Source organism: Archocentrus centrarchus, chromosome 20 (assembly GCF_007364275.1).
Source record: "Archocentrus centrarchus isolate MPI-CPG fArcCen1 chromosome 20, fArcCen1, whole genome shotgun sequence".
In the NCBI taxonomy this organism is placed as follows: domain Eukaryota; kingdom Metazoa; phylum Chordata; class Actinopteri; order Cichliformes; family Cichlidae; genus Archocentrus; species Archocentrus centrarchus.
Window position 1 is genome coordinate 32,460,710 of NC_044365.1, and position 24,034 is coordinate 32,484,743.

The window sequence follows — 24,034 nt, forward strand, 5'->3', positions numbered from 1 at the left end:
TTTATTTGATCCGTATCCCAGTTGTCATAAAGTGGCAGGCAGGGTACACCGGGACAGGTCGCCAGTCTGTTGCAGTGCAAACACAGACAGACACACAACCATTCACACCTAAGGTTGATGTGAAACGATGAGAGCTGTGTGTTTTTTTTTGTTTTGTTTGTTTGTTTTTAGATAAGTCAGTTTTTGTTAAAGCCAAACTGTGAAAGTGACTCGAATGTTTCTGAAAGTCAATTTTTCAGGATTTCTAACTTTCAAAAGTGTTTTTAATCCAGAAAAACAAACAAACAAACTCCTCAATGTGGAATCTTTGGGTTATAAAGGTTTCATTCACTGTAACAAATCAGGTGACCTACAATGTCCCAGAACACTGAAGGGACCTGAGCAGCAGGCATGGTGATGATGGGATGGAGGGAACACCAGCAGGGGGCCACAGTGATGCAGGTGAGTGAGACCTGATCAGCTCAGAGCTGCTTCCTGATGGATTTGGGTTTGTGTTTTTCTGTCTGAGCCTTTCGTGTCTGCTTTAGGTTAGGATCTCACATGTGCTCCCATTGGTTCTGGAGAGGGTACGACTTCCACCACACCCGGTGATAAATCTTATTCTGGGCATTTTTCTGGTGGATCAGCTTCAGCACTGAGGAGCAGGACTGCTTTTACCTTTGGACATTTTAAAGATTTTAAATCTGTTAATCTGCTCAAAATCAAGGTTTTTTTTTTCTACAGTTATTTCTACAAATATTTTCGAACACATTTCAGTTTAGTGTTCTTTAACACACAGTTTTCATCTGGCCTTTCTGCCTTTTCCCTCACACGGACATAAAAAAGAAGGCTCTCGAGGAGCTTCCACCTTCCTGAAGTTAAAGTTAGTACTTTATTGTATTTTTATTTTTGGAGCGCGTAAAAACGCACGGCGGCTCGACATGTCACAGATGCGCAGGCAACTCCTTGGCACCGCGGCCAGCTGCGCGGGTTGGGTGGGAGTCATCGTGGCCACGGCCACCAACGACTGGGTCCGGACCTGCGACTACACCGTGACCACCTGCGTGCGCATGGACGAGCTGGGCTCCCGCGGCCTGTGGGCAGAGTGCGTCATCTCCCCTTCCCTTTCCCACTGCGTGGGTCTCAACCAGATCCTCACACTGCCCGGTGAGAGCGAGGGAGGGAGGCTGGAAGGGGGGGGGGGGGGGTGCTCTCGTGCATAATTTAATTTGTGTGATTTTGCAGTGTTTTTAGATTATAGATGTTTGCTGTGCGGGTCTGTGGGAGGGAAACAAAGGCTGGGCGCAGAGTCAATGAATCCAGATGTTTAAGGATCTACTGGTAGTTAAAGTTGGCTTAGAGGCGTCACGGTGGCTGCATACTGACAGTAACGGTCATATTTAACAATGATACATTGTTACTGTGTCATCGGTGCAAATGTAACATAATAAACACATGTGCACTGATAAATATGCTCACTATAATAAATCAAATCAAACGTTTATTTCATGGGTAAAAACGTAATCAGTGATTATATCAGCTGATCTTTTCATTAGAAAAACAACTTATATTTCAGAACTAGTAAAATCAGATAAATTATTTTAATGTCATGAATTGCTTCAGCAGTCACCTTTCAGGGACTTTTATTGTGAAAGGAAGGGAATAGAAGTAGGCATGTGTTGCGGAAATCAGGTTCAAAGCGTTCACCTGCACAGGTGACCAACAGTTTAAAATCCTTTATAGTATTTATACATTTATATTGCAATAATATTTTTTACTAGTGTAGTTCTGTTGTTTTAGACACTGAATTTCAGACGTGGTTTATAAACAACTATTTTAAAAGCTTTTAATTGTTTGATCAAATGTACCTGCCTAATAATAAAAACTCATATTCTGGATTATTTAATCCTGAGAGGACGCTCAGGCTCAGACAGGAATATGAATCCTGATTAATGCGTGTTTTTCCTGCACCTGTAAAATCTGAGGAGTCTGTTCCGTCTTCGGTGCCAGGATGTGTTCACATTCCTGCTCTGCTGGGAATTTGATGCTTACTCCCTCTCCCAGCCTACCTCCAGACGTCTCGTGCTCTGATGATCTGCGCATGTCTGCTGGGTCTCCCCGCCGTGCTGCTGATCCTCATGTCCATGTCCTGCGTCCGGCTGCAGAACGACACCTCGGCCATCAAGCGGCGCCGCGCCCGAGTGGGAGGGGTCCTCTTCCTCTTCATGGGTGAGGAGGCCACACACACACACACACACACACACACACACAGTCATGTTTCCATCACATATTGATTTCCTGAGTGTTGATTAGCTGATTATAGCTGCTACTTCACTGACCAAAGTCATCACACTGAATTTCACTGATTTCACTTTTCCCTGAAGGCTATGAAGGAGGATCAATGAGGACTCAGGAAAGAGAATCAGAGAATCGGACTGCGCGTAAAAGCACATTTGTTTCACGTGCTCTGATCATTTTGTGTTACATGAGCTGTGGATGTGTTAGTTTCTGCTTTAGAGAGAGTCAATGTCATGTAACTGCTGTGGCAGGCAGGATGAAGACCCAGAGACACAAGCCAAACTTAGACTTCAGCTTTCTTACCTAAATGAAGGACATTAACAAGGCTGGACAGGAGCCAGCAGCACAAACTCATTTGGGCTTGACTTAAACTGGGCATGAACATGAACACAAGGGCACACAGTAGCCAAAGCCAACACCGAGGATAACAAAGAGAAATGCAGACAATGAATACACACTAGGTAATCAGGGGAATCGGACACACTGGGGAACACAGCTGTACAGAATCACATTAACAAGACAGAGGAAGCAAAACTGAACACAGAGCGCAAGAAAAAACAGACTGTCAAAGTAAAACAGGAAATGAGTAAATACAGAGACCAGGACTAAGAACTAAGACACTCGAACGTCACACAGAAACCAGACAAACATCAGGGAGTCAGGCACACAGAGGGAACCCAGGACCATGACAGTCAAAATAATTCACGATGGTGTTCATAAAGGCTGCAGGACAGCCACAGCTGAGTCATGGTGAACATGAATATATGACTATAGGTTCTTTAGAAAAGGCAGTATCTTAATGAGATGCAGCATCATGTTCACAGCTGCAGATTTAACCGTGGATAAAGGTTCAAACATATCAGCAGGAAGTGGAAAACATTATTAACTAACATGACGATCTGCTGCCTGTCAGTTATGCTGTCTGTTTGGACAGATGTTGACTGGCTGTGACTTATGGGATGGTATTATCTTCTTTCCTTTCAGGAAGGATGCTCCAGTCTGCTAAAGGAGGTAATAAAGGAAGCACTGACGATCCTTTCCTTTGGGATTCAAAGAATGAATGAAATAATGTCTTATTGATAAGTCTGTGTACAGCAAATACTTCAAATATGCTTTATTAATATTGCAGATCTTCTCTTATTGTACTGACCAAATGGTTTAAAGTCCTCATGCACTCACTCTGTGCAGCCTTCTGTGTTTAACCACTTAAGCAAAAAAGAAAATACATAACATGAAATTGGGACTTTTTTATTCTAAATGGAGATTTTTTTTTTTTTGGAAACATAAACTTAGAGGACAGTTTTTGGTTTAAGAAGCTTTTTGTAGACTTTCAGAGAACAGTTATTTTTTGGCTGTGCGGCACTCGGGTCTTTCCCAGCTACAGCAGGAGGAAGGATGGATGGTCAGGATCTGTCAGTCTGCTTCCTGTCAGATGAGACAGGTAGTTCCTGTCCACAAACTCCGGGACGACAGCCACACTTTCATCCTTCAGATAAACTCTAATCTGTGTTTTTCCCCTTTTGTGTTTGAACCCAGCTGTGTGCAGCATCATATCAACCGTCTGGTTCCCTATCGGCGCTAATAAAGAGGAGCATCTGATGTCCTTCGGCTTCTCGCTGTACTCGGGCTGGGTCGGCTCCGCCCTCTGCCTCTTAGGTGGCCTCCTGATCTTGTGTTGCCAGGGCATCGACCCCGGGACCCCGAGTAGGGACAACAGCTTCTACTACTCTGGGAACAGGGGGACGGCCACGCTGATGGACCCTCCTGCCAACCATGCCAAGAGTGCCCAGGTGTGAAGAAGCCAGGGGCTCTGTTCTTAACAACAAAGTCACCATTAAAGCTAAACCGGGGGGGGGGGTATAATCAGCTGACATGAAGGGAAGTCTGGAGAATCTGGGTACCTTCCAGAACAGATCACCTTCAAAATCAGAAACTGGAACAAAACAAACCAATAAAATAAAACATATTCGGTCCTCGGCGTTCACCAGCTGTGAGGTGGACCTGCTCCACCCCGCAGTCCTGCAGCTGAGGGTGAGCTCGGTTTACATTCAGAATAACAATGAGGAACTCAAAACAGGAATCCAGAAATGCAACACAGAAAAGTGTATAACAGGGAAAACCTGAACAAACTTAAACATGTCATTATGACATCTCTGTTCCAGCAGGTACCAACAGCAGCTGAGGGCAAGCAGTGGGTTAATTATGTGGCTCCATGTAAGGGAAATAAACAGGCTCTCCAGCTGTATCAGATTAACTGCCATCGCTACAACACAGAAATAATCCACCAGAAACTTTAGTGCTCAGTTCATGTATATATATATATCATATCCTCAGCCGCTCAGTCAGGAAGGAAAGTCCCCATTTAACTGACCATGAGCTCGACTCCAGTTAATCAGCAGCTCTTTGCTTCACATTATAAATATCAGACTGCTGCTTGCGTTGTGGCTTTAATCTTAATTATACTTTAAATAGCAGCTCATATTTAATCCCCCACAATCGTTTACCAATAATTGTCTTTTTTTTACTTTTATATGAACAGCATAATCAAAATAAATCATCTGTATTATTACATTTCTGTCTGTTTTTACAAATAAAATTTTTTATATCAGTTTTGTTTTCCAGAAACGCCCTTTCTTATTTACAAAAATGCATTCTTATATTCTAGTTTTACTGAGTATTATTTATGCTGCTTTTCCACTTGATATGAATCCATTTCATATTTGATTTTATGGCTGTGTCTCCTTCCACATCATGCTGGGAGGAGAACGACTGTTCTGGATCAGCTCCTTTACATGTAACATTTCAGTCTCTTTGGGACACAGTAAAACCACAATAACACAACCGGCTTCTTTAAATTCATTTTATTTCTGAACTTTCCACGACAGACACTGAATCACACATCCACCCCAACAAAATGAAACATTGTAAAAGCAGCACTAAAACCACACCAGAGGAAAGCTAAACCAGTGTGCGCTGTTTGCCGTCTCTGAATGTCATGTAGAAATGAGACGTACTCAACGGCCACAAGAAGCAGAAAGGACGATACTGGAGGCCAGTGATAGCGCGTCTGCAGAGAAGCACGTGGATCAGGTCTGAGTGACTCTGACACACACAAATATAAGCATGTAATGTGAGCGTGGATTTAGGTCCAGGCCTGAAAGCAGGGTGACTGGCCATGGCTACAACAGACTACACATAAAACATGGATGAAGCCATGAGGACGTACACCTTGGTCCCGCTATGAAGAGTCAAGGTAAGCATTTTAGCTAGCTTAGCTTCCTGGAACCATAAAACTGTATTCAGTAAGACTTGAAAGCGAAACTCATCATTAAACTGCTTACTGAGGCCATAGTGGATCCGAATGCTCCTTCAGTTCACAAATAGAGACCAAGGCACCACTGAGAGTTAAAAATGGTCCAAAATCTTTTGGACTAGTTGACATATACTGATGTGCTACCCGCTGGCTAGCTACAGAGCTATGTTAGGCTAATATGAGCACATTAGCACAGAGAAGATGGAGAATGAGGATTAACTGTTCTCAGTCCTCGATGGGCAAACGCCATACGGCAGGAAGAAGACGCAGAAAACAGACCAAAATTCAGCCAAGAGAGGATCTTTCACAGCACGAGGTCAGTCACTAACATGCTGCTGCGGGGGTTCGATTACTGGTGTCCAGGACAGTTTTTAAAAGCTTAGCCTGAAAAGGCACAGGAATAGGGCCAATAAACAGTTGAAGCGATCCAGACTGAATAGTTTTGGGTGCGTGTGCTCGTTCAAAGAAATAAACTTTAAAATGACAAAAGCCTCATCAGATAGGATTCAATCCACAGGTTTCTGGAAGAGCGTACGTAGGCTGCCATGACAGACGGCTATTCTACTGTACAGTTTTATACTTCCGGTTACCCAAAGTCAGAGCCAGAGTTAATGACAAAATTCGGTTACTTTGTGCTGTAACAGGCGGCTTTATTAGTTGGAACATGAGCTCGGATTCAACTTGTGCTGTTGTCACTACATCAGTCTGTACATTTTTTCAAATTATTTTATTCTGTAAATTTGTTCTTTTCCCCCAAATTATACTACCCAGTTGCACATCCTATTACCGTATTTTTTCCTTATGTTTTAAGCTTTCCTTTAATGTACAGCCTCATATTTGTTTATGTTATTTTATTTATAGTGTGACACTACAGCATACAGCCTACACAAAGCTTAAACAATGTGTACCTTCATGTAAACACGTAGCAGTTAGCAGGATGACACCTGCGTGTCTCCTCGATCAGCCTTCAGCCAGTCCAGTGTTTCTGTTTCAGTGATCTGAACACTCTGATATCCAGATCAGTGATTTACCTTCCACAGAATAGCTGCAGCATCACTACATGATTTCCCTAATCAGCGATTCAGGAACAGCTGACTGTCTCCACTTTCCCTTAGCATGACCCATGCTAAGCGTTTAGCTTGGCCGATGCGCTGGCTCGGCTCTACAGCTGCTTTAAGGAAAACAACGTTGCCTTGTTTGTTCAGCATTACTTGATTGATTTTATTGCTTTGAAGGTAATCTGGTGCTCTTATAATTACGTGATTCCTCGCCATCAACACCTTCGGAAAAAACAAGGTAACTGATAATGTGGATGTAGCGACTTCAGGCCATAATTTCATGTCATTTACACAAGTGACGGCTGAGGCACTGTTACCTCGCTGCTTTTTAAAACATCCTTGCAATGTCTCCACCTCTGATGTGGTACCATTTAGGCAGGTAAAAGAAACTGCAGTGTCAAAATGTTTCAATGAACGGCAAGAGTGTAAGCCCGCAACCGTAAACAACAGCGCAAACGGAAGTAAACTACCAGCTTCCGCTATGAATTATGGGTAGTGGCGCGAAGTCAGGAATACTGTGGATATAACTTCTTTTTGACTCATGGTGGCCACTAGAAAAAATGCTGGTTTGTAATAAGAAATAATATGTACCTTCATCACTTCATTTGAAGCCAACTGCAAATCTGACAAACACATGAAGACACTTTACAGACTTTACAGAGGCAGGTTAAAGGTTACTGCCACTGTCAGGTTGTTGGAGGCAGGTGAGTGTTTGTGTCCATTCTCAGTCATCCAGGTACATCATCAAAGGCAGCTGGACTTCTTTAAGGATATTTCACCTCTCATCCAACAGGCTGCAGACCAAAGACGTCCAGCTGCCTTCGAGCCAAGCATGTTAGACTTTATTGAAGCTTCTTGCTCTGCTGATATCTGATCCTGGTTTTCACAAAAGCATCCACAAATATTAAAATATTGCATCAAACATAGAAGTTTTATTCACTCTTTCATATTACTCAGTCCTCCTCTTCATCATTAAACCCATAATTGGTCTTTCCCCTGGACCTGCTGCCTCCTGATCCAGACTGGTATCCATACTGGTCCCCATTATCTTCACACTGGCTGTGCTCCAGCTCTCCACTCTCTTGGTCCTCATATTGCATCTTGTGTTGGTGTTGCTGCTGGTAGGGGTATCCTCTCTCCTCAGGGGCAGACCAGCCCTGGTAGGGTGTCTCGTTCTGGTCCTGAGGATAAAGGTCATCACTGGGGGAGAAGGTTTCATCCAGGTGGTCGTCATAACGCTGGTAGGAGCTGGCATGTGCCTGCTGCTCCCGAGCATTCAGCTCCAGCGTGCTGTGCCACACTCCATAACCAATGTAGATCAACAGACCTGAAGATGGACATGCAGCAGAGAGTTAGAGGGAGGTCAGCAGGAACAGACATCAGGCTGTGGAGAATTTTCAATGTTTATGAATTCCAGATGAAGCATCTGCCAACCAACTGGAGCTCTAAAAGAATCCTGGATACACACTTCATATGAACCGTATCTTCTCTCGTCTTTGATGGGAACACTGTATTTTAAGATCCAGTTTTCTAGTCTAGTTATCACCCAACAGGTCCTTCAACCAAGGCCCCAAAGCTCCAGGTTTATCACTTAAAACTTAGGTTGCATAACACATAATATTAAGTATAAATTATTAATAGTTGCTCATTTGAAGCAAAGCATCAGCACTGTGAGGTCCTTTGTGTCTAGTTTGAAGTCCTTCCATTTGATTGTATATCAAGGTTGTTGTTGTGTTTAAATCATTGCCACTCAAACGAGGTTTAATTGTTAAGGTCCTGGAAGACAGTAACTAATATTTCCAGGACTCTTTGGAAGCATGTTGAAGCCTCCTGTCATGATCCTGGGTCCTTTGACCCAGCGTTTTGGTTTATGATTTGTTTTTTTTTTAATCATGTTTTCCTTTGAGCTTCTTTTGTTTCTGTTCATGGTTGTGTTTTAGGTTGTGTTTTGATTTCTAGTTTCCCAGTTTTCCCTAGTGTTGAGTGTTCAGTCTGTGTCTTCGTTTCTCATGTCTTAGATTCTTGCCTTGTGTGTCATGGAAGGTCATGCTTTGGTTCCCTGGGTGCTTACCACCTCATACAGTGGCTTGCAAAAGTATTCATACCCCTTGAACTTTTCCATATTTTGTCACATTACAACCACAAACATAAATATATTTCACTGGAATTTAATGTGAAAGACCAACACAAAGTGGTATACAGTTGTGAAGTGGAAAGAAAATTATACATGATTCAAAACATTTTTTACAAATAAAAAAACTGAAAAGTGCGGTGTGCAAAAGTATTGAGCCCCCCTGAGTCAATACTTTGTGGAACCACCTTTTGCTGCAGTTACAGCTGCAGGTCTTTTAGGGTATGTCTCCACCAGCTTTGCACATCTAGTGACTGAAATTTTGGCCCATTCTTCTTTGCAAAACAGCTCAAGCTCAGTCAGATTAGATGGAGAGCGTTTGTGAACAGCAGTTTTCAGATCTTGCCACAAATTCTGGATTGGGTTTAGGTCTGGACTTTGACTGGGCCGTTCTAACACATGAATATGTTTGGTTTGAAACATTCCATTGTAGCCCTGCTTTATGTTTAGGGTCGTTGTCCTGCTGGAAGGTGAACCTCCACCCCAGGTTTTCCTCCAAGATTGTCCTGTATTTGGCTCCATCCATCTTCCCATCAACTCTGACCAACTTCCCTGTCCCTGCTGAAGAGAAGCAGCCCCAGAGCATGATGCTGCCACCACCATATTTGACAGTGGGGATGGTGTGTTCAGAGTGATGTGCAGTGTTAATTCTCTGCCACACATAGCGTTTTGCATTTTGGCCAAAAAGTTCAGTTTTGGTCTCATGTGACCAAAGCACCTTGTTCCACATGTTTGCTGTGTCTCCAACATGGCTTCTGGCAAACTGCAAACGGGACTTTTTATGGTTTTCTTTTAACAATGGCTTTCTTCTTGCCACTCTTCCATAAAGACCACATTTGTGCAGTACATGACTAATAGTTGTCCTGTGGACAGATTCCCCCACCTGAGCTGTGGATCTCTGCATTTGGTCCACAGTCACCATGGGCCTCTTGGCTGCATCTCTGATCAGTGCTCTCCTTGTTGGGCCTGTAAGTTTAGGTGGACGGCCTTGTCTTGGTAGGTTTACAGTTGTGCCGTACTCTTTCCATTTCTGGATAATGGATTGAACAGGGCTCTGTGAGATGTTCAAAGCTTGGGAAATCTTTTTATAGCCTAAGCCTGCTTTAAACTTCTCCACAACCTTCTTCCTGACCTGTCTGCTGTATTTGTACTGAGATTAGATTACACACAGGTGGACTCTTTTTAGTCACTAGCAGTCATCAGGCAACTTCTGAATGCAACTGGTTGCACTCAGAAAAAAGGGGGCTGAATACTTTTGCACACCACACTTTTCAGTTTTTTATTTGTAAAAAATGTTTTGAATCATGTATAATTTTCTTTCCACTTCACAATTGTAACCACTTTGTGTTGGTCTTTCACATTAAATTCCAGTGAAATATATTTATGTTTGTGGTTGTAATGTGACAAAATATAGAAAAGTTAAAGGGGTATGAATACTTTTGCAAGCCACTGTATGTCAAGTCTGCATTCTTGTCTTGTTTGTTGTTTGTTTTCACTTCCTGTTCTATTTTGACAGTCTTCTGGTCCTGGTGTGTTATGCTCTACTTTGCTTCCTCTTTGTCATGTGTGTTATTTGATGCACCTGTGCTCCCAGCTGTTTCTACTCCCCTCATCAGCTCTCTTGTGTATTATCATGTCGTTGTTTGGTTATGGTGGTGTGTCATGTGTCTGTCTTATGTTCCTTGCATTGTTTCCAAGAAGATTTTGTATTTTGATTTCACTGCATTTGGGTCCAACTCTGCCCATTCACACTGCCCTTTATGACACCTCCACATTAGCAGTGGTGGCAGCTAAAATGCTAATGTGGCTATGTTTGATTTTTTTTTTTTTTTGGGGGGGGGGGGGGGGGGGGGGTTATCAGTGCATGTGACAAGTTTTTGTCCTTTGATGGCTTAAAAAGTCAACAAGTTATACTTTCCTTTTTGTCTGACAACAAAAAAGCAAACAAAAAGCAAACCAACGAGAACAATGAAAAATACAAATACTACTCTGAGAAGGTGGCACCATAATTTTCATCATTCAACCAACTGACTGGCTAACAGATTGGCCAAACAAACCAGTGAACCATACAAACAACCAAACAACCAGTAAACAGCTCAGCCAACCAAACAACTTACCCACCAAACCGACCAAATGACTGTGTACCCAACCCTCTCACCATCTAACCAATAAGAGAATATATATATATATATATATATATATATATATATATATATATATATATATATATATATTATTATATTTTTTTTTTAATATATTTTTGCTACTTCTCAGTGTTCCATTTCAGATCAACTATAATCTATAGTCAAGAATGTTTCAGCTCACCTATGAGGCACCAGATGGTAAACCTTGCCCAGGTGAGTGGAGACAGTTTGAGCATGAGGTAACTGTTGACCAATATGGCTGCTGCAGGGACAAAGGGAACACATGGTGCCATGTAGGGCAGACTCCTTGTACTCTCTGGCTGCTGTATGATCATAATCAAAAGCTTTGCCAGTGACCCCACCATCATTGTTGCCATCAATCCGGAAAACACCGCCCCAACGCCTGTGCCCTGCTCAACTCCAAATATTATGGTGGACCAGAGGAGGAAGGACACGAAGAAGAGGAGGAGAGTGCATCTGGTCACTATGCGGCCGGTGGCAGGGGTGGGTCGTGCTGACGCATCGGGCATTCCCAAACGCAGCCGAAGGGTGTAGTAATGACCTCCCAGAAGCCTTTTCAGCAGTGAGGCGTGGCCTGTGTGGAAATCAGAGTCATCTCCCTCCCCTTCCATCCTGCCGGCATGGTAAGAAGATGACTCGTCATTATCTGTCAGGATCTGGTTGTCTTTGGCATCCTCATGCTTCAGGGAGTCGATGTCCTGATGTTCAGAGTCAAACTGATGCGTGTCAGTCTGGTCGTCAGGCTGATAGCGCAGTAGCAGCACGCACACGCTGACCAGAGTGTAAGCCAGCAGGGTGCCGATGGACATCATCTCAATCAGGTCCCTGAGGCTCACCAGCAGAGCGAGGACGGCCGCCAGGCTCCCTGACACCACGCACGCCACCGTGGGAGTGTGTGTGAGTGCAGTCACATGAGACAGAAACCTTCAAACACAGACACAAAAACAAGTCATATCAAAGCTCCTGATCATGTGTGCTTTTAAGTACCTCCTCACCTGAACAGCAGTCCGTCCCGGGCCATGGCATAGATGACCCTGGGCATCGGGAACAGGGACCCCAGCAGAGAGACAGTGAGACCAGCTATAGAGCCGACGGCTACAGTGTACTTCCCCCACAGGAAGCCGTGCACGGCGAACATCTCCATGAGAGGAGCTGAGCCATCGATCAGGTTGTAGGGGACCATGAGAGTCAGGATTACACTCACCTGCAGAGTAGAAAGGATGAGGGACTCCTGAATTATAATCGCTCTTCATCAGGAGGAAGCACAAGTAATTAAAAGGTCACATGTAATAAAGATATTCACACAGTATTACTGCATATAAATATCTGTTAATCGGGAGATGTGGCTGCTTCATGAAGTCACTGAACTGAATCTCTCAACAGTGTTTGTGCTGCTGGTACCTTCTGGAACATTTGTAATGGAATCATCTGACCAGTACTACGGCTTCCTGTGTGTAGATGGCATGATAATAATACCATCTGAATTCTTTTGCTATTTGTTTCCATTCTACATTTTTTTGGAGTGGTCATAACAGCTGGAGGAAACATCATTTTCCATCTGCTACTTTCATCTCAGCTTGTTTTGAGGTTTTTCTTTATCAAGTTTTTGTAATAATTGTGATTTCTATTCCCCTGAGCTACATTCCCACATGAACACAGATGATGATGCCTGTTCCCCATCAGAAGCTTTTGGGGTGGTTGGTCTCTCTATGGTCTTTAAGTTTCGTCGACATTTTGAGTTTGTTTACAGTTGTTCGTGTCATAGGTCTCTTATTGTTTTAATCTGTATGAAGAAACTTAATGCTAAAATATGTGGAGATGCTGGGGATTGAACCTAGGACCGCGTACATGCAAAGCATATGCTCTTCCACTGAGCTACATCCCCTTTTATGCTTTCTTTTTTGTTGTTGTTGTTGTTGTTGTTGTTGTTGAAATCTTGCCCGTTTTTCACACTTTTTAAGGTCCATTAGAAGCTTATTGTTTTGGTAAGTCTTGGCCTTTGCAGTTATTGGATTGTTATCGGGTCTGGAAGGCACCGCTGACGGCGGAGGGAAAGGAAGCAGAAGCGGGGGTGCAGGTCCGGCCTTATGTTGAAGCTAAAACGCCAACCACACAGGCCTCCTCTGCTGAGCCTGTATCTCTCCAACGCCAGATCCATGGTAAATAAAACGGACAACCTAGAGTTACAGCTGGCTGGAAATTACTATGTTCGTGACTGTTGTGTGATGATTATCACTGAGACCTGGCTTCACCTGCAGATTCACGATGCTAGCGTGCAGCTAGTAGGCCGCACTCTGCTACGCGGGGATCGGACAAAGGACTCCGGTAAGAGCAGGGGAGGGGGCCTCTGTATTTACGTGCATGAGGACTGGTGTAACAACGGAACAATCATAGACAAACATTGTTCCTCAGACCTCGAGTACATGTCTGTAAGGTGTCGGCCTTTTTTTCTGCCTAGAGGGCTAACAGTACCGGAGGTGAAGGGAGCCATCAAGCTGAAGAAAGAGTCTTATCGGGCTTGGTTAGCCTGTGGGACTCCAGAGGCAGCTGACAGGTATCGACAGGCCAAGCAGAATGCAGCTCGGGTAGTGGCCAAAGCAAAAACTTGAGTGTGGGAGGAGTTCGGTGAGGCTATGGAAAAAGACTTTCGGACGGCATCGAAGCGATTCTGGCAAACCGTCAGGCGACTCAGGAGGGGAAAGCAGTGCTTCACTCACACTGTTTATAGTGCGGGGGGGGTGCTGATGACTTCAACTGAGGCTATAGTCGGACGGTGGAAGGAATACTTCGAGGACCTTCTGAATCCCACTGACACGCCTTCTGTAGTGGAAGCAGAGTCTGGGGATGAGGGGGATGACTTGACCATCACTGGGGGTGAGGTCACTGAGGTAGTTATACAACTCCTTGGTGGCAGAGCCCCTGGGGTGGACGAGATTCGCCCTGAGTTCCTGAAGGCTCTGGATGTTGTAGGGCTGTCTTGGTTGACACGCCTCTGCAACATCGCGTGGAGATCTGGGGCAGTGCCATTGGATTGGCAGACCGGGGTGGTGGTCCCCATCTTTAACCCCTTAACTGGCAGCAAAAAAATCACCTGACAAAAACTACATAACGCCTTCTGGTCATTATTGGCTCTGAACAACCCATTTCATAGCCTATTAATCGGCTGCGTCTGGTCCGCGGGCCGAATGAAGTGCATTTATATGGCAGGCTAGACCCGCCCATTTTGACTGACACCTCATTCGGCCAATCATGTTAAGAAATGGGTTTCCCAGAGCCAATAATACTCAGAGGGCGTCACGTAGCTTTGTCAGGTGATTTGGTGCAGCCAGTTACATGATTGGCCTAATGACGTTTCAATAAAAATGGGAGGGTCTAGCCTGCCATATAAAAGGGACTACAAACGGCCCGTCACTGGGCCCTTGCCAGTTAAGGGGCTACGAAGGGAGACCGGACGGTGTGCTCCAACTTTCGGGGGATCACACTACTCAGCCTCCCCGGTAAGGTCTATGCCAGGGTGCTGGAAAGGAGGGTGCGTCCGTTAGTCGAACCTCGGATTCAGGAGGAACAATGCGGTTTTCGTCCTGGTCGTGGAACGCTGGACCAGCTCTTTATCCTCTCAAGGATATTCGAGTGTGCGTGGGAGTTTGCCCAACCAGTCTACATGTGCTTTGTGGACTTGGAGAAGGCATTCGACCGTGTTCCTCGGGGTGTTCTTTGGGAGGTTCTGCGGGAGTATGGGGTGTCTGGCCCATTGTTGCGGGCCATTCAGTCCTTGTACAACCACAGTGAGAGCTTGGTCCGTATAGCCGGTAATAAGTCGGATTTGTTTCCTGTGGGTGTTGGACTCCGTCAGGGCTGCCCTTTGTCACCGATTCTGTTCATAAGTTTTATGGACAGAATTTCTAGGCGTAGCCAGGTGGCGGAAGGCTTCTTCCTTGGTGGCCTCAGAGTCTCATCTCTGCTTTTTGCAGATGATGCGGTTCTGTTGGCTTCATCAGGGGGGGGCCTCCAGCTCGCAGTGGAACGGTTCGCAGCCGAGTGTGAAGCGGCTGGCATGAGAATCAGCACCTCTAAGTCTGAGGCCATGGTCCTCAGCCGGAAAAGGGTGGAGTGCCATCTCCGGCTCAGGAACGAGTTCTTGCCTCAAGTGGAGGAGTTTAAGTATCTCGGGGTCTTGTTCACGAGTGATGGGAGAAGGGAACGGGAGATCGACAGGCGGATCGGGGCTGCTTCTGCAGTGATGCGGACGCTGCACCGGTCCGTCATGGTGAAGAGGGAGCTTAGCGTAAAAGCAAAGCTCTCGATTTACCGGTCGATCTACGTTCCTACCCTCACCTATGGTCACGAGCTTTGGGTAGTGACCGAAAGAATAAGATCGCGAATACAAGCGGCAGAAATGAGTTTCCTTCGAAGGGTGGCTGGCCTCTCCCTTAGAGATAAGGTGAGGAGTGCGGCCATCCGGGAGGGGCTCAGAGTAGAGCCGCTGCTCCTCCACATCGAAAGGAGCCAGTTGAGGTGGCTCGGGCATCTGATTAGGATGCCTCCTGGCCGCCTCCTGGGTGAGGTGTTCCGGGCATGTCCCACCGGGAAGAGGCCCCGTGGTAGACCCAGGACACGCTGGAGAGATTATGGCGTCACCCCAAGGCGAGGGACCCCAAGGCGTTCCCAGGCCAGCCGAGATAGGCTGGCCTGGGAACGCCTTGGGGTCCCTCCAGATGAGCTGGAGGAGGTGGCTGGGGAGAGGGAAGCCTGGGCTTCTCTGCTTAGGCTTCTGCCCCCGCGACCCGGCCCCGGATAAGCGGAAGAAAATGGATGGATGGATGGATGGATGGGCTAACAGTAGTGATCGTCACAGCTGTGTATTTAGCTCCCAATGCTAATGCTAGCATGGCGCTCTCTCTCCTGCTGAACACCATTAATGAACAGCAGCGGGTCCACCCCGACGGTGTTCTTATTATCGCGGGAGACTTTAACAAGGCCAACTTAAAGACTGTACTCCCGAAATTCCACCAACATGTCAAATGTTCTACAAGAGGGGAGAACACTCTTGACCATGTTTACTCCAACATTAAGCACGCTTACAGAGCCAAACCCCTCCCCCACCTCAGGTCGGTCCGACCATCTTTCCCTGCTGCTCACCCCAGCATACACCCCCCCTCAGACGGAGAGCCAGGCCTACTGTAAAAACCATTACAACCTGGCCTGAAAACACACTCTCCGACCTACAGGACTGCTTTGCATACACAGAGTGGGACTTATTCGAACATGAGCACCTGGAAACATTCGCAGGGACGGTACTGGACTACATTAAGTTCTGTATCGGAAATGTGACTGTTAGCAAAAACATCTGTGTTTTCCCTAACCAGAAACCCTGGATGAACAGCCAGGTCCGTTCACTCCTCAAAACCCGTGATGCTGCCTTCAGGTCAGGCGACAGAGCTCTGTACAGTGCTGCTCGAGCTGACCTGAAAAGAGGAATTTAAAAAGCCAAAACGGACTACAGGAGGAGAATAGAGTCCCATCTGTCCAGCAGTAACTCACAGGAGGTGTGGCAGGGCATTTAGAACATCACAAACTTCAGAGGCTGTGATGTGACTGCAGGAGACCTGAGTGTGTCACTAGCAGCGGAACTTAACTGTTTCTTTGCTCACTTTGAGACACCTCAGGACCACCCATCTGCTCTGGCCCTGTCCCCCGCTACCAGGCTCCACCCCACTCACTGTCCAGGAGCATGAGGTACGGCGCGTGCTCCTGGCAGTGAACCCCAGGAAGGCTGCCGGACCAGACGGAGTACCTGGCAAGGTGATCAAAGCATGTGCCCACCAGCTCACCCTGATTCTCACCAGGATTTTCAACCTCTCCCTGGCCCAAGCAGTCACCCCCCACCCCACCCCGCCTAAAAACAGCTACAATCATCCCCGTGCCCAAAGGTCATCCATCACCATTGATTACTGCCCTGTGGCCCTCACACCGATAATCATGAAGTGCTTTGAGAGGCTGGTTCTCCAGCACATCAAGGACCACCCCCCCCCCCAACTTTCAACACCCATCAGTTTGCATATCGTGCAAACAGATCCACAGAGGACGCCATCGCTGTAGCTCTCCACTCTGTGTTGAGCCACTTGGAGCAGCAGCAGAGCTCTTTGTGGATTACAGCTCAGCGTTCAACACAATCATCCCGGACATTCTCACTACCAAACTGCACACCCTGGGCCTCCCCCCTCTCACATGTTCCTGGATGAAGAACTACTTAACCAACTGGCCCCAGACTGTGAGACTTGGCCCCCATCTCTCCTCCACCCACACACTGAGCACTGGCTCCCCACAGGGCTGTGTGCTGAGCCCCCTCTTGTACTGCCTCTACACCCATGACTGCAGTCTGGCCCACAATAACAACCTCATCGTCACATTTGCTGATGACACCACAGTGGTCGGGCTCATCTCAAGGGGAGATGAGGCAACCTACAGAGAGGAGGTCCTGAAGTTGACAGCCTGGTGTTCAGAGAACAACCTGCACTGAACACCATGAAAACCAAAGAGATCATCATCGACTTCAGGAAACACAGGACTGACCCAGCCCCCCTCTACATCAACGGCGAGCATGTGGAGAGGGTCCACACCTTCAGGTTTCTTGGTGTCCTCAGGAAGAACAATTTGGACTCAAACCTGCTGCTGACCTTCTACCGCTCATCCATTGAGAGCCTGCTGACGTACTGTATCACAGTATGGTACGGCAGCCGCACTGAGGCAGACAGGGTCAGGCTTCAGCGGGTAGTCAAGACAGCACAAAGAATCGTTGGCTGCCCTCTCCCCTCCCTGATGGACATCTACACCTCCTGCTGCATCAGCAGAGCCAGAATCATCATCAAGGAAAGCTCACACCCTGGCTTTGACCTGTTTGACCTGCTGCCCTCTGGCAGGAGCTACAGGAGCAAAAGCCAGAACAAACAGACTCAGGAACAGTTTCTTCACCAGAGCAATCACCACCAGCATGACCTCAGTCTTTGACAGGTTGATCTTAAAACCTGACACATGTCCAAACTGCTCTAAACATTCCATCAAGTGTGGGATGGATGTATCAATCTTATCTAAAAAGAGAAGTACATCATCTGCATAGAGAAATTTTATGTATTTTGCCACCAACCTCTATCCCCTTTATCTTGGTTTCAGTTCTTATAAGCTCTGCCAATGGCTCAATAGCCAGTGCGAACAGGAGGGGGCTCAGTGGACACCCCTGTCAGGTTCCCAGCACCAGAAGGAGGGTATCTGAGCAATGGGAGTTAACAATTATGGAGGTTTTAGGGGATTGTAAATTTTACCCGTTCAATGAATCCTTTCCCAATTTTAAATTTGTCCATAACACGAAAAAGAAAAGGCCATTCTACTCTATCAAAGGCTTTTAATGAGTCCAGGGACATCACTAATCCCTGAATGGCATTATTATGAGCGAACTGTATTATATTCATAAGCCTCCTGATGTTGTGGAAGGAGTTTCTTCAATTAATGAATCCTGTTTGATCAGGCTTCACCAAGCTGGCGATCAATGGTTCTAGCCTAAGAGTCAACACCTTTGCCAAAATTTTTGTGTCTACGTTGATAAGTGAGACGGGTCTGTAAGAGGCCGGATCTTCTGGGTCTTTGTTTTTTTCAAGATTAAACAGATCTGCCATTGTTTCTGGCAACTGATGTGTAGTACCGAAGCTGTAGTTGAAGGTTTTAGTTAGATAATTGGTAAGCTTATGCTTATATTCTTTAAACCATTCAGATGTAAATCTGTCAGGCCCTAGTGATTTCCCACTGTGCAATGGACTGTGATTTTAACTTTATATATTTTAAGTCTTTGATTGCTATTTTAGTCTCTTTCTGGTCTTTTAGTGGCATTTAATGAACCAGCTGCCCCTCAGCACACAACCACCATTTATACACAATGGCCACATTTCACACAAGACCTCCCAAAGCATATTTAAAAACTGAGAAATTTAGAAGCTTAATGCTAAAATATCTGGAGATGCTGGGAATTGAACCCAGGACCTCATACATGCGAAGCATGTGCTCTACCACTGAGCTACATCCCCATACATGGGCATGTATTGCAATCTTGCCTGTTCCACACACTTTTAAGGCCCATCAGATGGTTGTGGTCTAGTGAGCATCTCGAATCTCTTTGCTGTTGTTTCAGAATCAGAATCAGAATCAGAATTAGTGCCTCTTGTAGTCATTATGAAGCTCTTTGTGGCCGTTACATCTCTGTGTTTGGTTGTTTTGAGTATTGCTGACATTTTGAGCCTCGTTGTGGAACATTTTGACTTTAGTCTTGTAATTGTTTTAGTTTCTCTTTATGAACACAACAATTTACTTAATTTGTGGCTAACTTTCACACAAGACCTCCCAAAGCATATTTAAGTACTAAGAAATCAAGTAGCTTGATGCTATAAAGCCTGGAGATGCTGGGAATTGAACCCAGGACCTCATACATGCAAAGCATGTGCTCTACCACTGAGCTACATCCCCATACATGTCATTCTTTTCTACACTTTTTAGGGCCCATCAGATGTTTTTGGTTTGATCAGTAATTTGAAACAGTTTCTGAGCTTAAATGCATTCACCAGTTTTCATAAAGACTCATCATAAAACAGCTTCTGAATTTTAGCTGACAGTCAGAAGCCCTGCACGTCTCTCTCCTGCAGGCACTTCAAAATGATGCACATTAAAGTGTTAGACTGAGTATTTTTGTCCAGTCAAGATTTTAGTTTCCCTTAAACCCTGTGATGGAGGTGGAAAGTGTACAGTTAGTGCAACACACACATTAAACACACCGGGACCATCCTTAAACTAAAGCTGAACAATGAGAGCATGCATCAAAATCCTGCTCGAGTCTGTACAGACCGACACATAGGCGGTGAGGCAGGTGACCAGTGAGGCAGTGATGGCGTAAGGGATGGAGGTGTTGGGGTTTTTGGCTTCCTCTCCTGTTGTTGCGATGATGTCAAAGCCGATGAAGGCGTAAAAGCAGGTCGCTGCACCTTGCATCACCTGAACAGGAAGAACGTGTCACTAAAGCTCTCACAGGGTTGGACCCATGCTGTCCTATAGAGACTGTTCCAATTATGGACTCTCATAATAAACATGGACAAAGTTTAAATAATGAAGTCAGTACGGTGCCTGTCAGTCAAAGGTTCAGGTTTCAGGCTTTGATATTTCTGATGTAATAGAGACAGGATTTCCTTTTATGGTCATCTCAGGCATACAGCTCCAGCTAAATAATTTGTTTACGAGGGGCAGCCAATCAGAAGACAGGTGTTTCAGTTACATGTTTATGAATAAAAAAAACAAAACAGATGCTTGTTGGCATTTCTGAAACAACAGCTGGGTGTGATCTGGATCTAAACTTTAACTTTAACAGGCTTCAAACAAAAAAATAAAAGTAAAGTCATGATTGAAGGAAGATTAAATTTAAATCTTTAGAAAAGCACAAAAAACATAACTTTCAATTTTAAAGTGCAATTGTTTCATGCAGGAAGGTAAAGACTCATTATATCTGACAGGGATCCCCAACAAAGTTCTTATGAGCAACCAATTGGGGACAAATGGGAGGAAGAACTCTGTTTTAATGGACCCACACTCAGGGAGGGGCAGCCGTCTTCCCTGGAGAGCTTTGGATGAAGACTTTTCATGGAATTTTTAGGACAACCAAATATTTTTTTAACCAAACTTTTTAAGGATATTTAATTTTGCAGACGTTTATGTGTCACTGCAGGCCTACAGCCGAAAATGAGCTTTTAGCTATAGCTGGTGCTATAGTGTACTGTAAGTACCACTTTAAGTGTAAAGGTCCCCTTTAACTGCTGCTTTAACAGCATCATAGCTTCTCACCCCCGACCAGCCGTATGGCATGAACCTGCCACCCTCCCAGTTGTTAGCAGAGACGAAGAAGAGTCCAGCGATGATAACGAAGACCCAGACCACCAGGTTGACCATGTTCAGGACATTGTTGAAGCCTACAGTGTTACGCACTCCGAGAGCAATGATCACTGTGACCAGCAGGGCGATGAACGAGGCCAGAAGGTCGGGGTACGTGTCCTCACCTTTACCTGAGACAGCGAGAAACAGAGTTTAAGTATCGGGTACTTTTACCCATAACTTAAGAGCTTGGAGCTAAATCTGGTATTTCTGTAGCATTAATGTTCATGTGCTTCCTCTCTAACAGTTAAATAAACTGCAGAGCCACTGACCGAGTCCTTTGACTGTGCCCAGGTGTGTGATCATGTAGTTACTGATGCTGTGGTTGGCCAGAGAGTCAAACATGTTGCTGAGAGCTGAAGCCCCCGCCGCTGTACCGATCAGGTACTCCAGGATCAGGTTCCAGCCAATGAAAAATGCCACAAATTCCCCGACCGTCACGTAGCTGTAGGTGTACGCCGAGCCAGTAGTTTTAGGGACTCGCACACCGAACTCTGCGTAACACACACCTGCATGAATAAAGACACAATGTGGCCACCAGACTGCTCTAAATGCTTTGTTTGGTTGGTGCAAGTACTTCAAACCTCTGCTTACCTGACAGTATGGAGGCCACCGCTGCAATGATGAAGGACAGGATGACCCCAGGCCCGGCCATCGCTTTGGCAACCAGCCCCGCCACCACATACATCCCTGTGCCCACGCAGCTCCCCACCCCGAGGGAGACCAGGTCCACGGTGGTCAGGACTTTGGCCAGCCCGACCGCTGACCCCTCCGCCAGCTCGGTGAGATCGTCCGAGCTGTGGCCCATGGATCCCACCGGTTTGGTCCTCAGCAGTCGGGAGTACATGTTGTACCAGGTGTCGCCCAGCGACACCCGACCCAGCCACGCCGCCATCGCTACACCTGGTTATTACCTGTTGATGCTGATGAGTTACTCACTCCTACCACCTTCCTCCTGCCTCTGTGTCTGTCATACTCTCACATCATCATGAAACTTTGTAGAAACTCTGAAAAGAAGACAAAAAGTTTTAAGGATACTGAAGCGGTAGAGGGTTTGATGGATGGTGTTATTGGCTTTGAGTCTCTTCGTGGTTCTTCAGGTTTTATGAGGTCATTTTGTGTCTCTTAGAGGCCATTTTGAATCTCTTATATTGAATACCTTCGTGGTCGTTCTGCGTCTCTATACTGATCTTTTCCTGCTGTCACTGGTTCTGTATTCGAGCCTGTGGTCCTGTAGGCCTGTTTTCATGCTAATGAGGTGAAGCTGGGATACCATCAGCTGTTCTCCTCACTCACTAGAGCGAGACTCCCTCTCTGAAACATTAATGATGAATGAGGAGGATCCACTTTCCTGATCAACAGGTATGACTATGGTGGCTAAAACTGAATCATGTACACCTGTAAACAGGTGAGCTCAATCAACACCTGAACTGAAGTCAACCTCACAATCAGGTTGGGTTTAAGGAAGCAGACGGGCTTAAAAATCTCTGATTAAAGCATGCATCATGCAGTTTAAGCATGCACACCTGAGTACACAGGTAATACACTCACCTGTTGCTGAGCTTCCCTCCTGAGTCCCCGTCCAGTGCAGAGCTGCAGGATATGTGACGAGAGGAGATGGCCTTATTTAATCATTCAGACCTGAAACCATGTGACCAATTTGATCAAATATTCAACACCTGAGGCTGAGCAGGGCGTGTGATGTAGCTGCCATCATTCATTCGCTGCAGGGATGACAGAGCCGCTGTGAGAGTGTCTGAGCTCAGCTGATGTCTCTGTTAGCGTGCGGGGCTGGGACCTCAGGTGTGTGTTCAGACCCTGCATGGCTCATTCTTCCTAACACATCACTTCATGAAAGAGTGTGACGGTCATTGTTCATCATCAGAAGAGAGCAGACTGCATGTTTATTTATAAAGTACTATTTCAAACATGACCCCATGCTCCTTTGTTACATTCAAACACAGTACTTTCATTTTTAGTAGTACTGCTGGATTTAAATACTTTGTACTTTTTACTCTGCGTGTCTTGATTCACTCTCACCTGGTATCTGGTTTCTGGGTATTTAATTCAAAAAGCAAAGTTAGCATCAAAACTGTTCAGGATCGAGCGACAAAAGCAGAATTTTTTTAAACAATGGTGGCATCATGGTGGCTACATCCATCGTTTGTTTGCAGTCTATAGTCTGATCTTTGGGGTCGTTTGTCCAGTGCCCCCCGAATGTCACCAGGGTGTCTCAGCTCCAGCCCTCTGACACCATTAGCTGGACTCTGTGTGTGGTAGATGTTTATGTGTGCTGTTGCTAATGGTCATCTGATACACAGGGTCAGATTACAGCGTTACCTGCAGATACAGTTACATTATGGTGTAAAGCAGCAGAAATGGGATACTCCGCCTCTGTCTGCACAGGTAAGGCAGTTCAAGACCAGAGACCGTCACACATTCAGTTGCCCAATCAGAAGGCTCTGAGTGAGTTTGGCTGTTTTAATCTGATCCAGGTGCAGAACCAGGTTTTGGTGCCTTACTTACCAGGAACAAATGCTCAGGTCTGGATTTCAGGAGTTTATTTTCATTTTATGCTACTCCATGCACTATTTTGAGGCAGATATTTGCTGCCAGCTTCTGCATGTAATAAACAGCAGCCGTATAAAAATGTGAGACGCCACCAGGCGCTGCTGACTGCACAGCAGATGGAAGTGGAGGTGGATGCATTCTTGAGGCTACGCACTTTATATGCAACAGATGAGCACATGGGCGTGGATCCAGCGGGAGCAAAGTTAAACCTCCTTTTCTGTTTAAGGGAATGAAGCAGTTATCTTACAGGAGCACAGGGCTGGAGCCTCAAGCTGAAGTGCTAAATTATTGTTAGGTGCTCAAAGTTAAAGAACAATGCTTCATTAGATAGTTTAATTACAGCTTCCATGAGGCTTTGCTTCAGCGTTAACTTTCCCTCCCATGGCACTGAGACTAAACTAGTGTCTGCAGCTTTTTGTTATCCTCTTGCTTCATCAGATATTCTAGCTGTTTCTGTTTGGTTGGTTGGGGTTACGGGCCCATTTTTACTCTCATCTTGGGATTTTGTGTGTCTCTGTGGTAACTCTGAGTCTGAAGTTATTTTGTGTAACTGCTTTTT

General features: G+C 45.7%; 2 protein-coding genes and 2 non-coding genes across 4 annotated transcripts; 1 reads left to right on the forward strand and 3 right to left on the reverse strand.

Moving 5' to 3' along the window:
* Positions 1-920: 920 nt before the first annotated feature.
* On the forward strand, positions 921-4,106 carry cldn11b (claudin 11b). The gene is made up of 3 exons (XM_030757108.1): positions 921-1,146; positions 2,044-2,208; positions 3,814-4,106. The coding sequence occupies exons 1-3, from the start codon at positions 921-923 to the stop codon at positions 4,071-4,073; spliced, it is 651 nt and encodes a 216-aa protein (XP_030612968.1). The 3' UTR covers positions 4,074-4,106.
* Positions 4,107-7,601: 3,495 nt separating this feature from the next.
* LOC115799589 (probable cationic amino acid transporter) lies at positions 7,602-21,799 on the reverse strand. Its single transcript, XM_030756817.1, has 7 exons — positions 21,499-21,799; positions 21,177-21,413; positions 20,818-21,035; positions 19,831-19,977; positions 11,940-12,148; positions 11,105-11,868; positions 7,602-7,975 (listed from the first exon to the last, which is right to left on the reverse strand). Exons 1-7 carry the CDS (start codon positions 21,797-21,799, stop codon positions 7,602-7,604), a joined length of 2,250 nt encoding a protein of 749 aa, XP_030612677.1.
* On the reverse strand, positions 18,948-19,019 carry trnaa-cgc (transfer RNA alanine (anticodon CGC)). Its single transcript has one exon. It is a non-coding gene; the product is annotated as a tRNA-Ala (tRNA).
* Positions 19,384-19,455, reverse strand: trnaa-ugc (transfer RNA alanine (anticodon UGC)). Its single transcript has one exon. It is a non-coding gene; the product is annotated as a tRNA-Ala (tRNA).
* Positions 21,800-24,034: the final 2,235 nt, after the last annotated feature.

Bases quoted from the DNA above. Each gene is read 5' to 3' on its own strand.
- cldn11b (XM_030757108.1), top strand. From the start codon at position 921: ATGTCACAGATGCGCAGGCAACTCCTTGGCACCGCGGCCAGCTGCGCG. The intron at 1,147-2,043 runs GTGAGAGCGAGG...TCCCTCTCCCAG, and splicing joins CCAGATCCTCACACTGCCCG to CCTACCTCCAGACGTCTCGT. The intron at 2,209-3,813 runs GTGAGGAGGCCA...GTTTGAACCCAG, and splicing joins GGTCCTCTTCCTCTTCATGG to CTGTGTGCAGCATCATATCA.
- LOC115799589 (XM_030756817.1), bottom strand. From the start codon at position 21,799: ATGGCGGCGTGGCTGGGTCGGGTGTCGCTGGGCGACACCTGGTACAAC. The intron at 21,414-21,498 runs GTAAGCAGAGGT...TTATTCATGCAG, and splicing joins GGTGGCCTCCATACTGTCAG to GTGTGTGTTACGCAGAGTTC. The intron at 7,976-11,104 runs GTGAGCTGAAAC...GTCCATCTTCAG, and splicing joins TACCATCTGGTGCCTCATAG to GTCTGTTGATCTACATTGGT.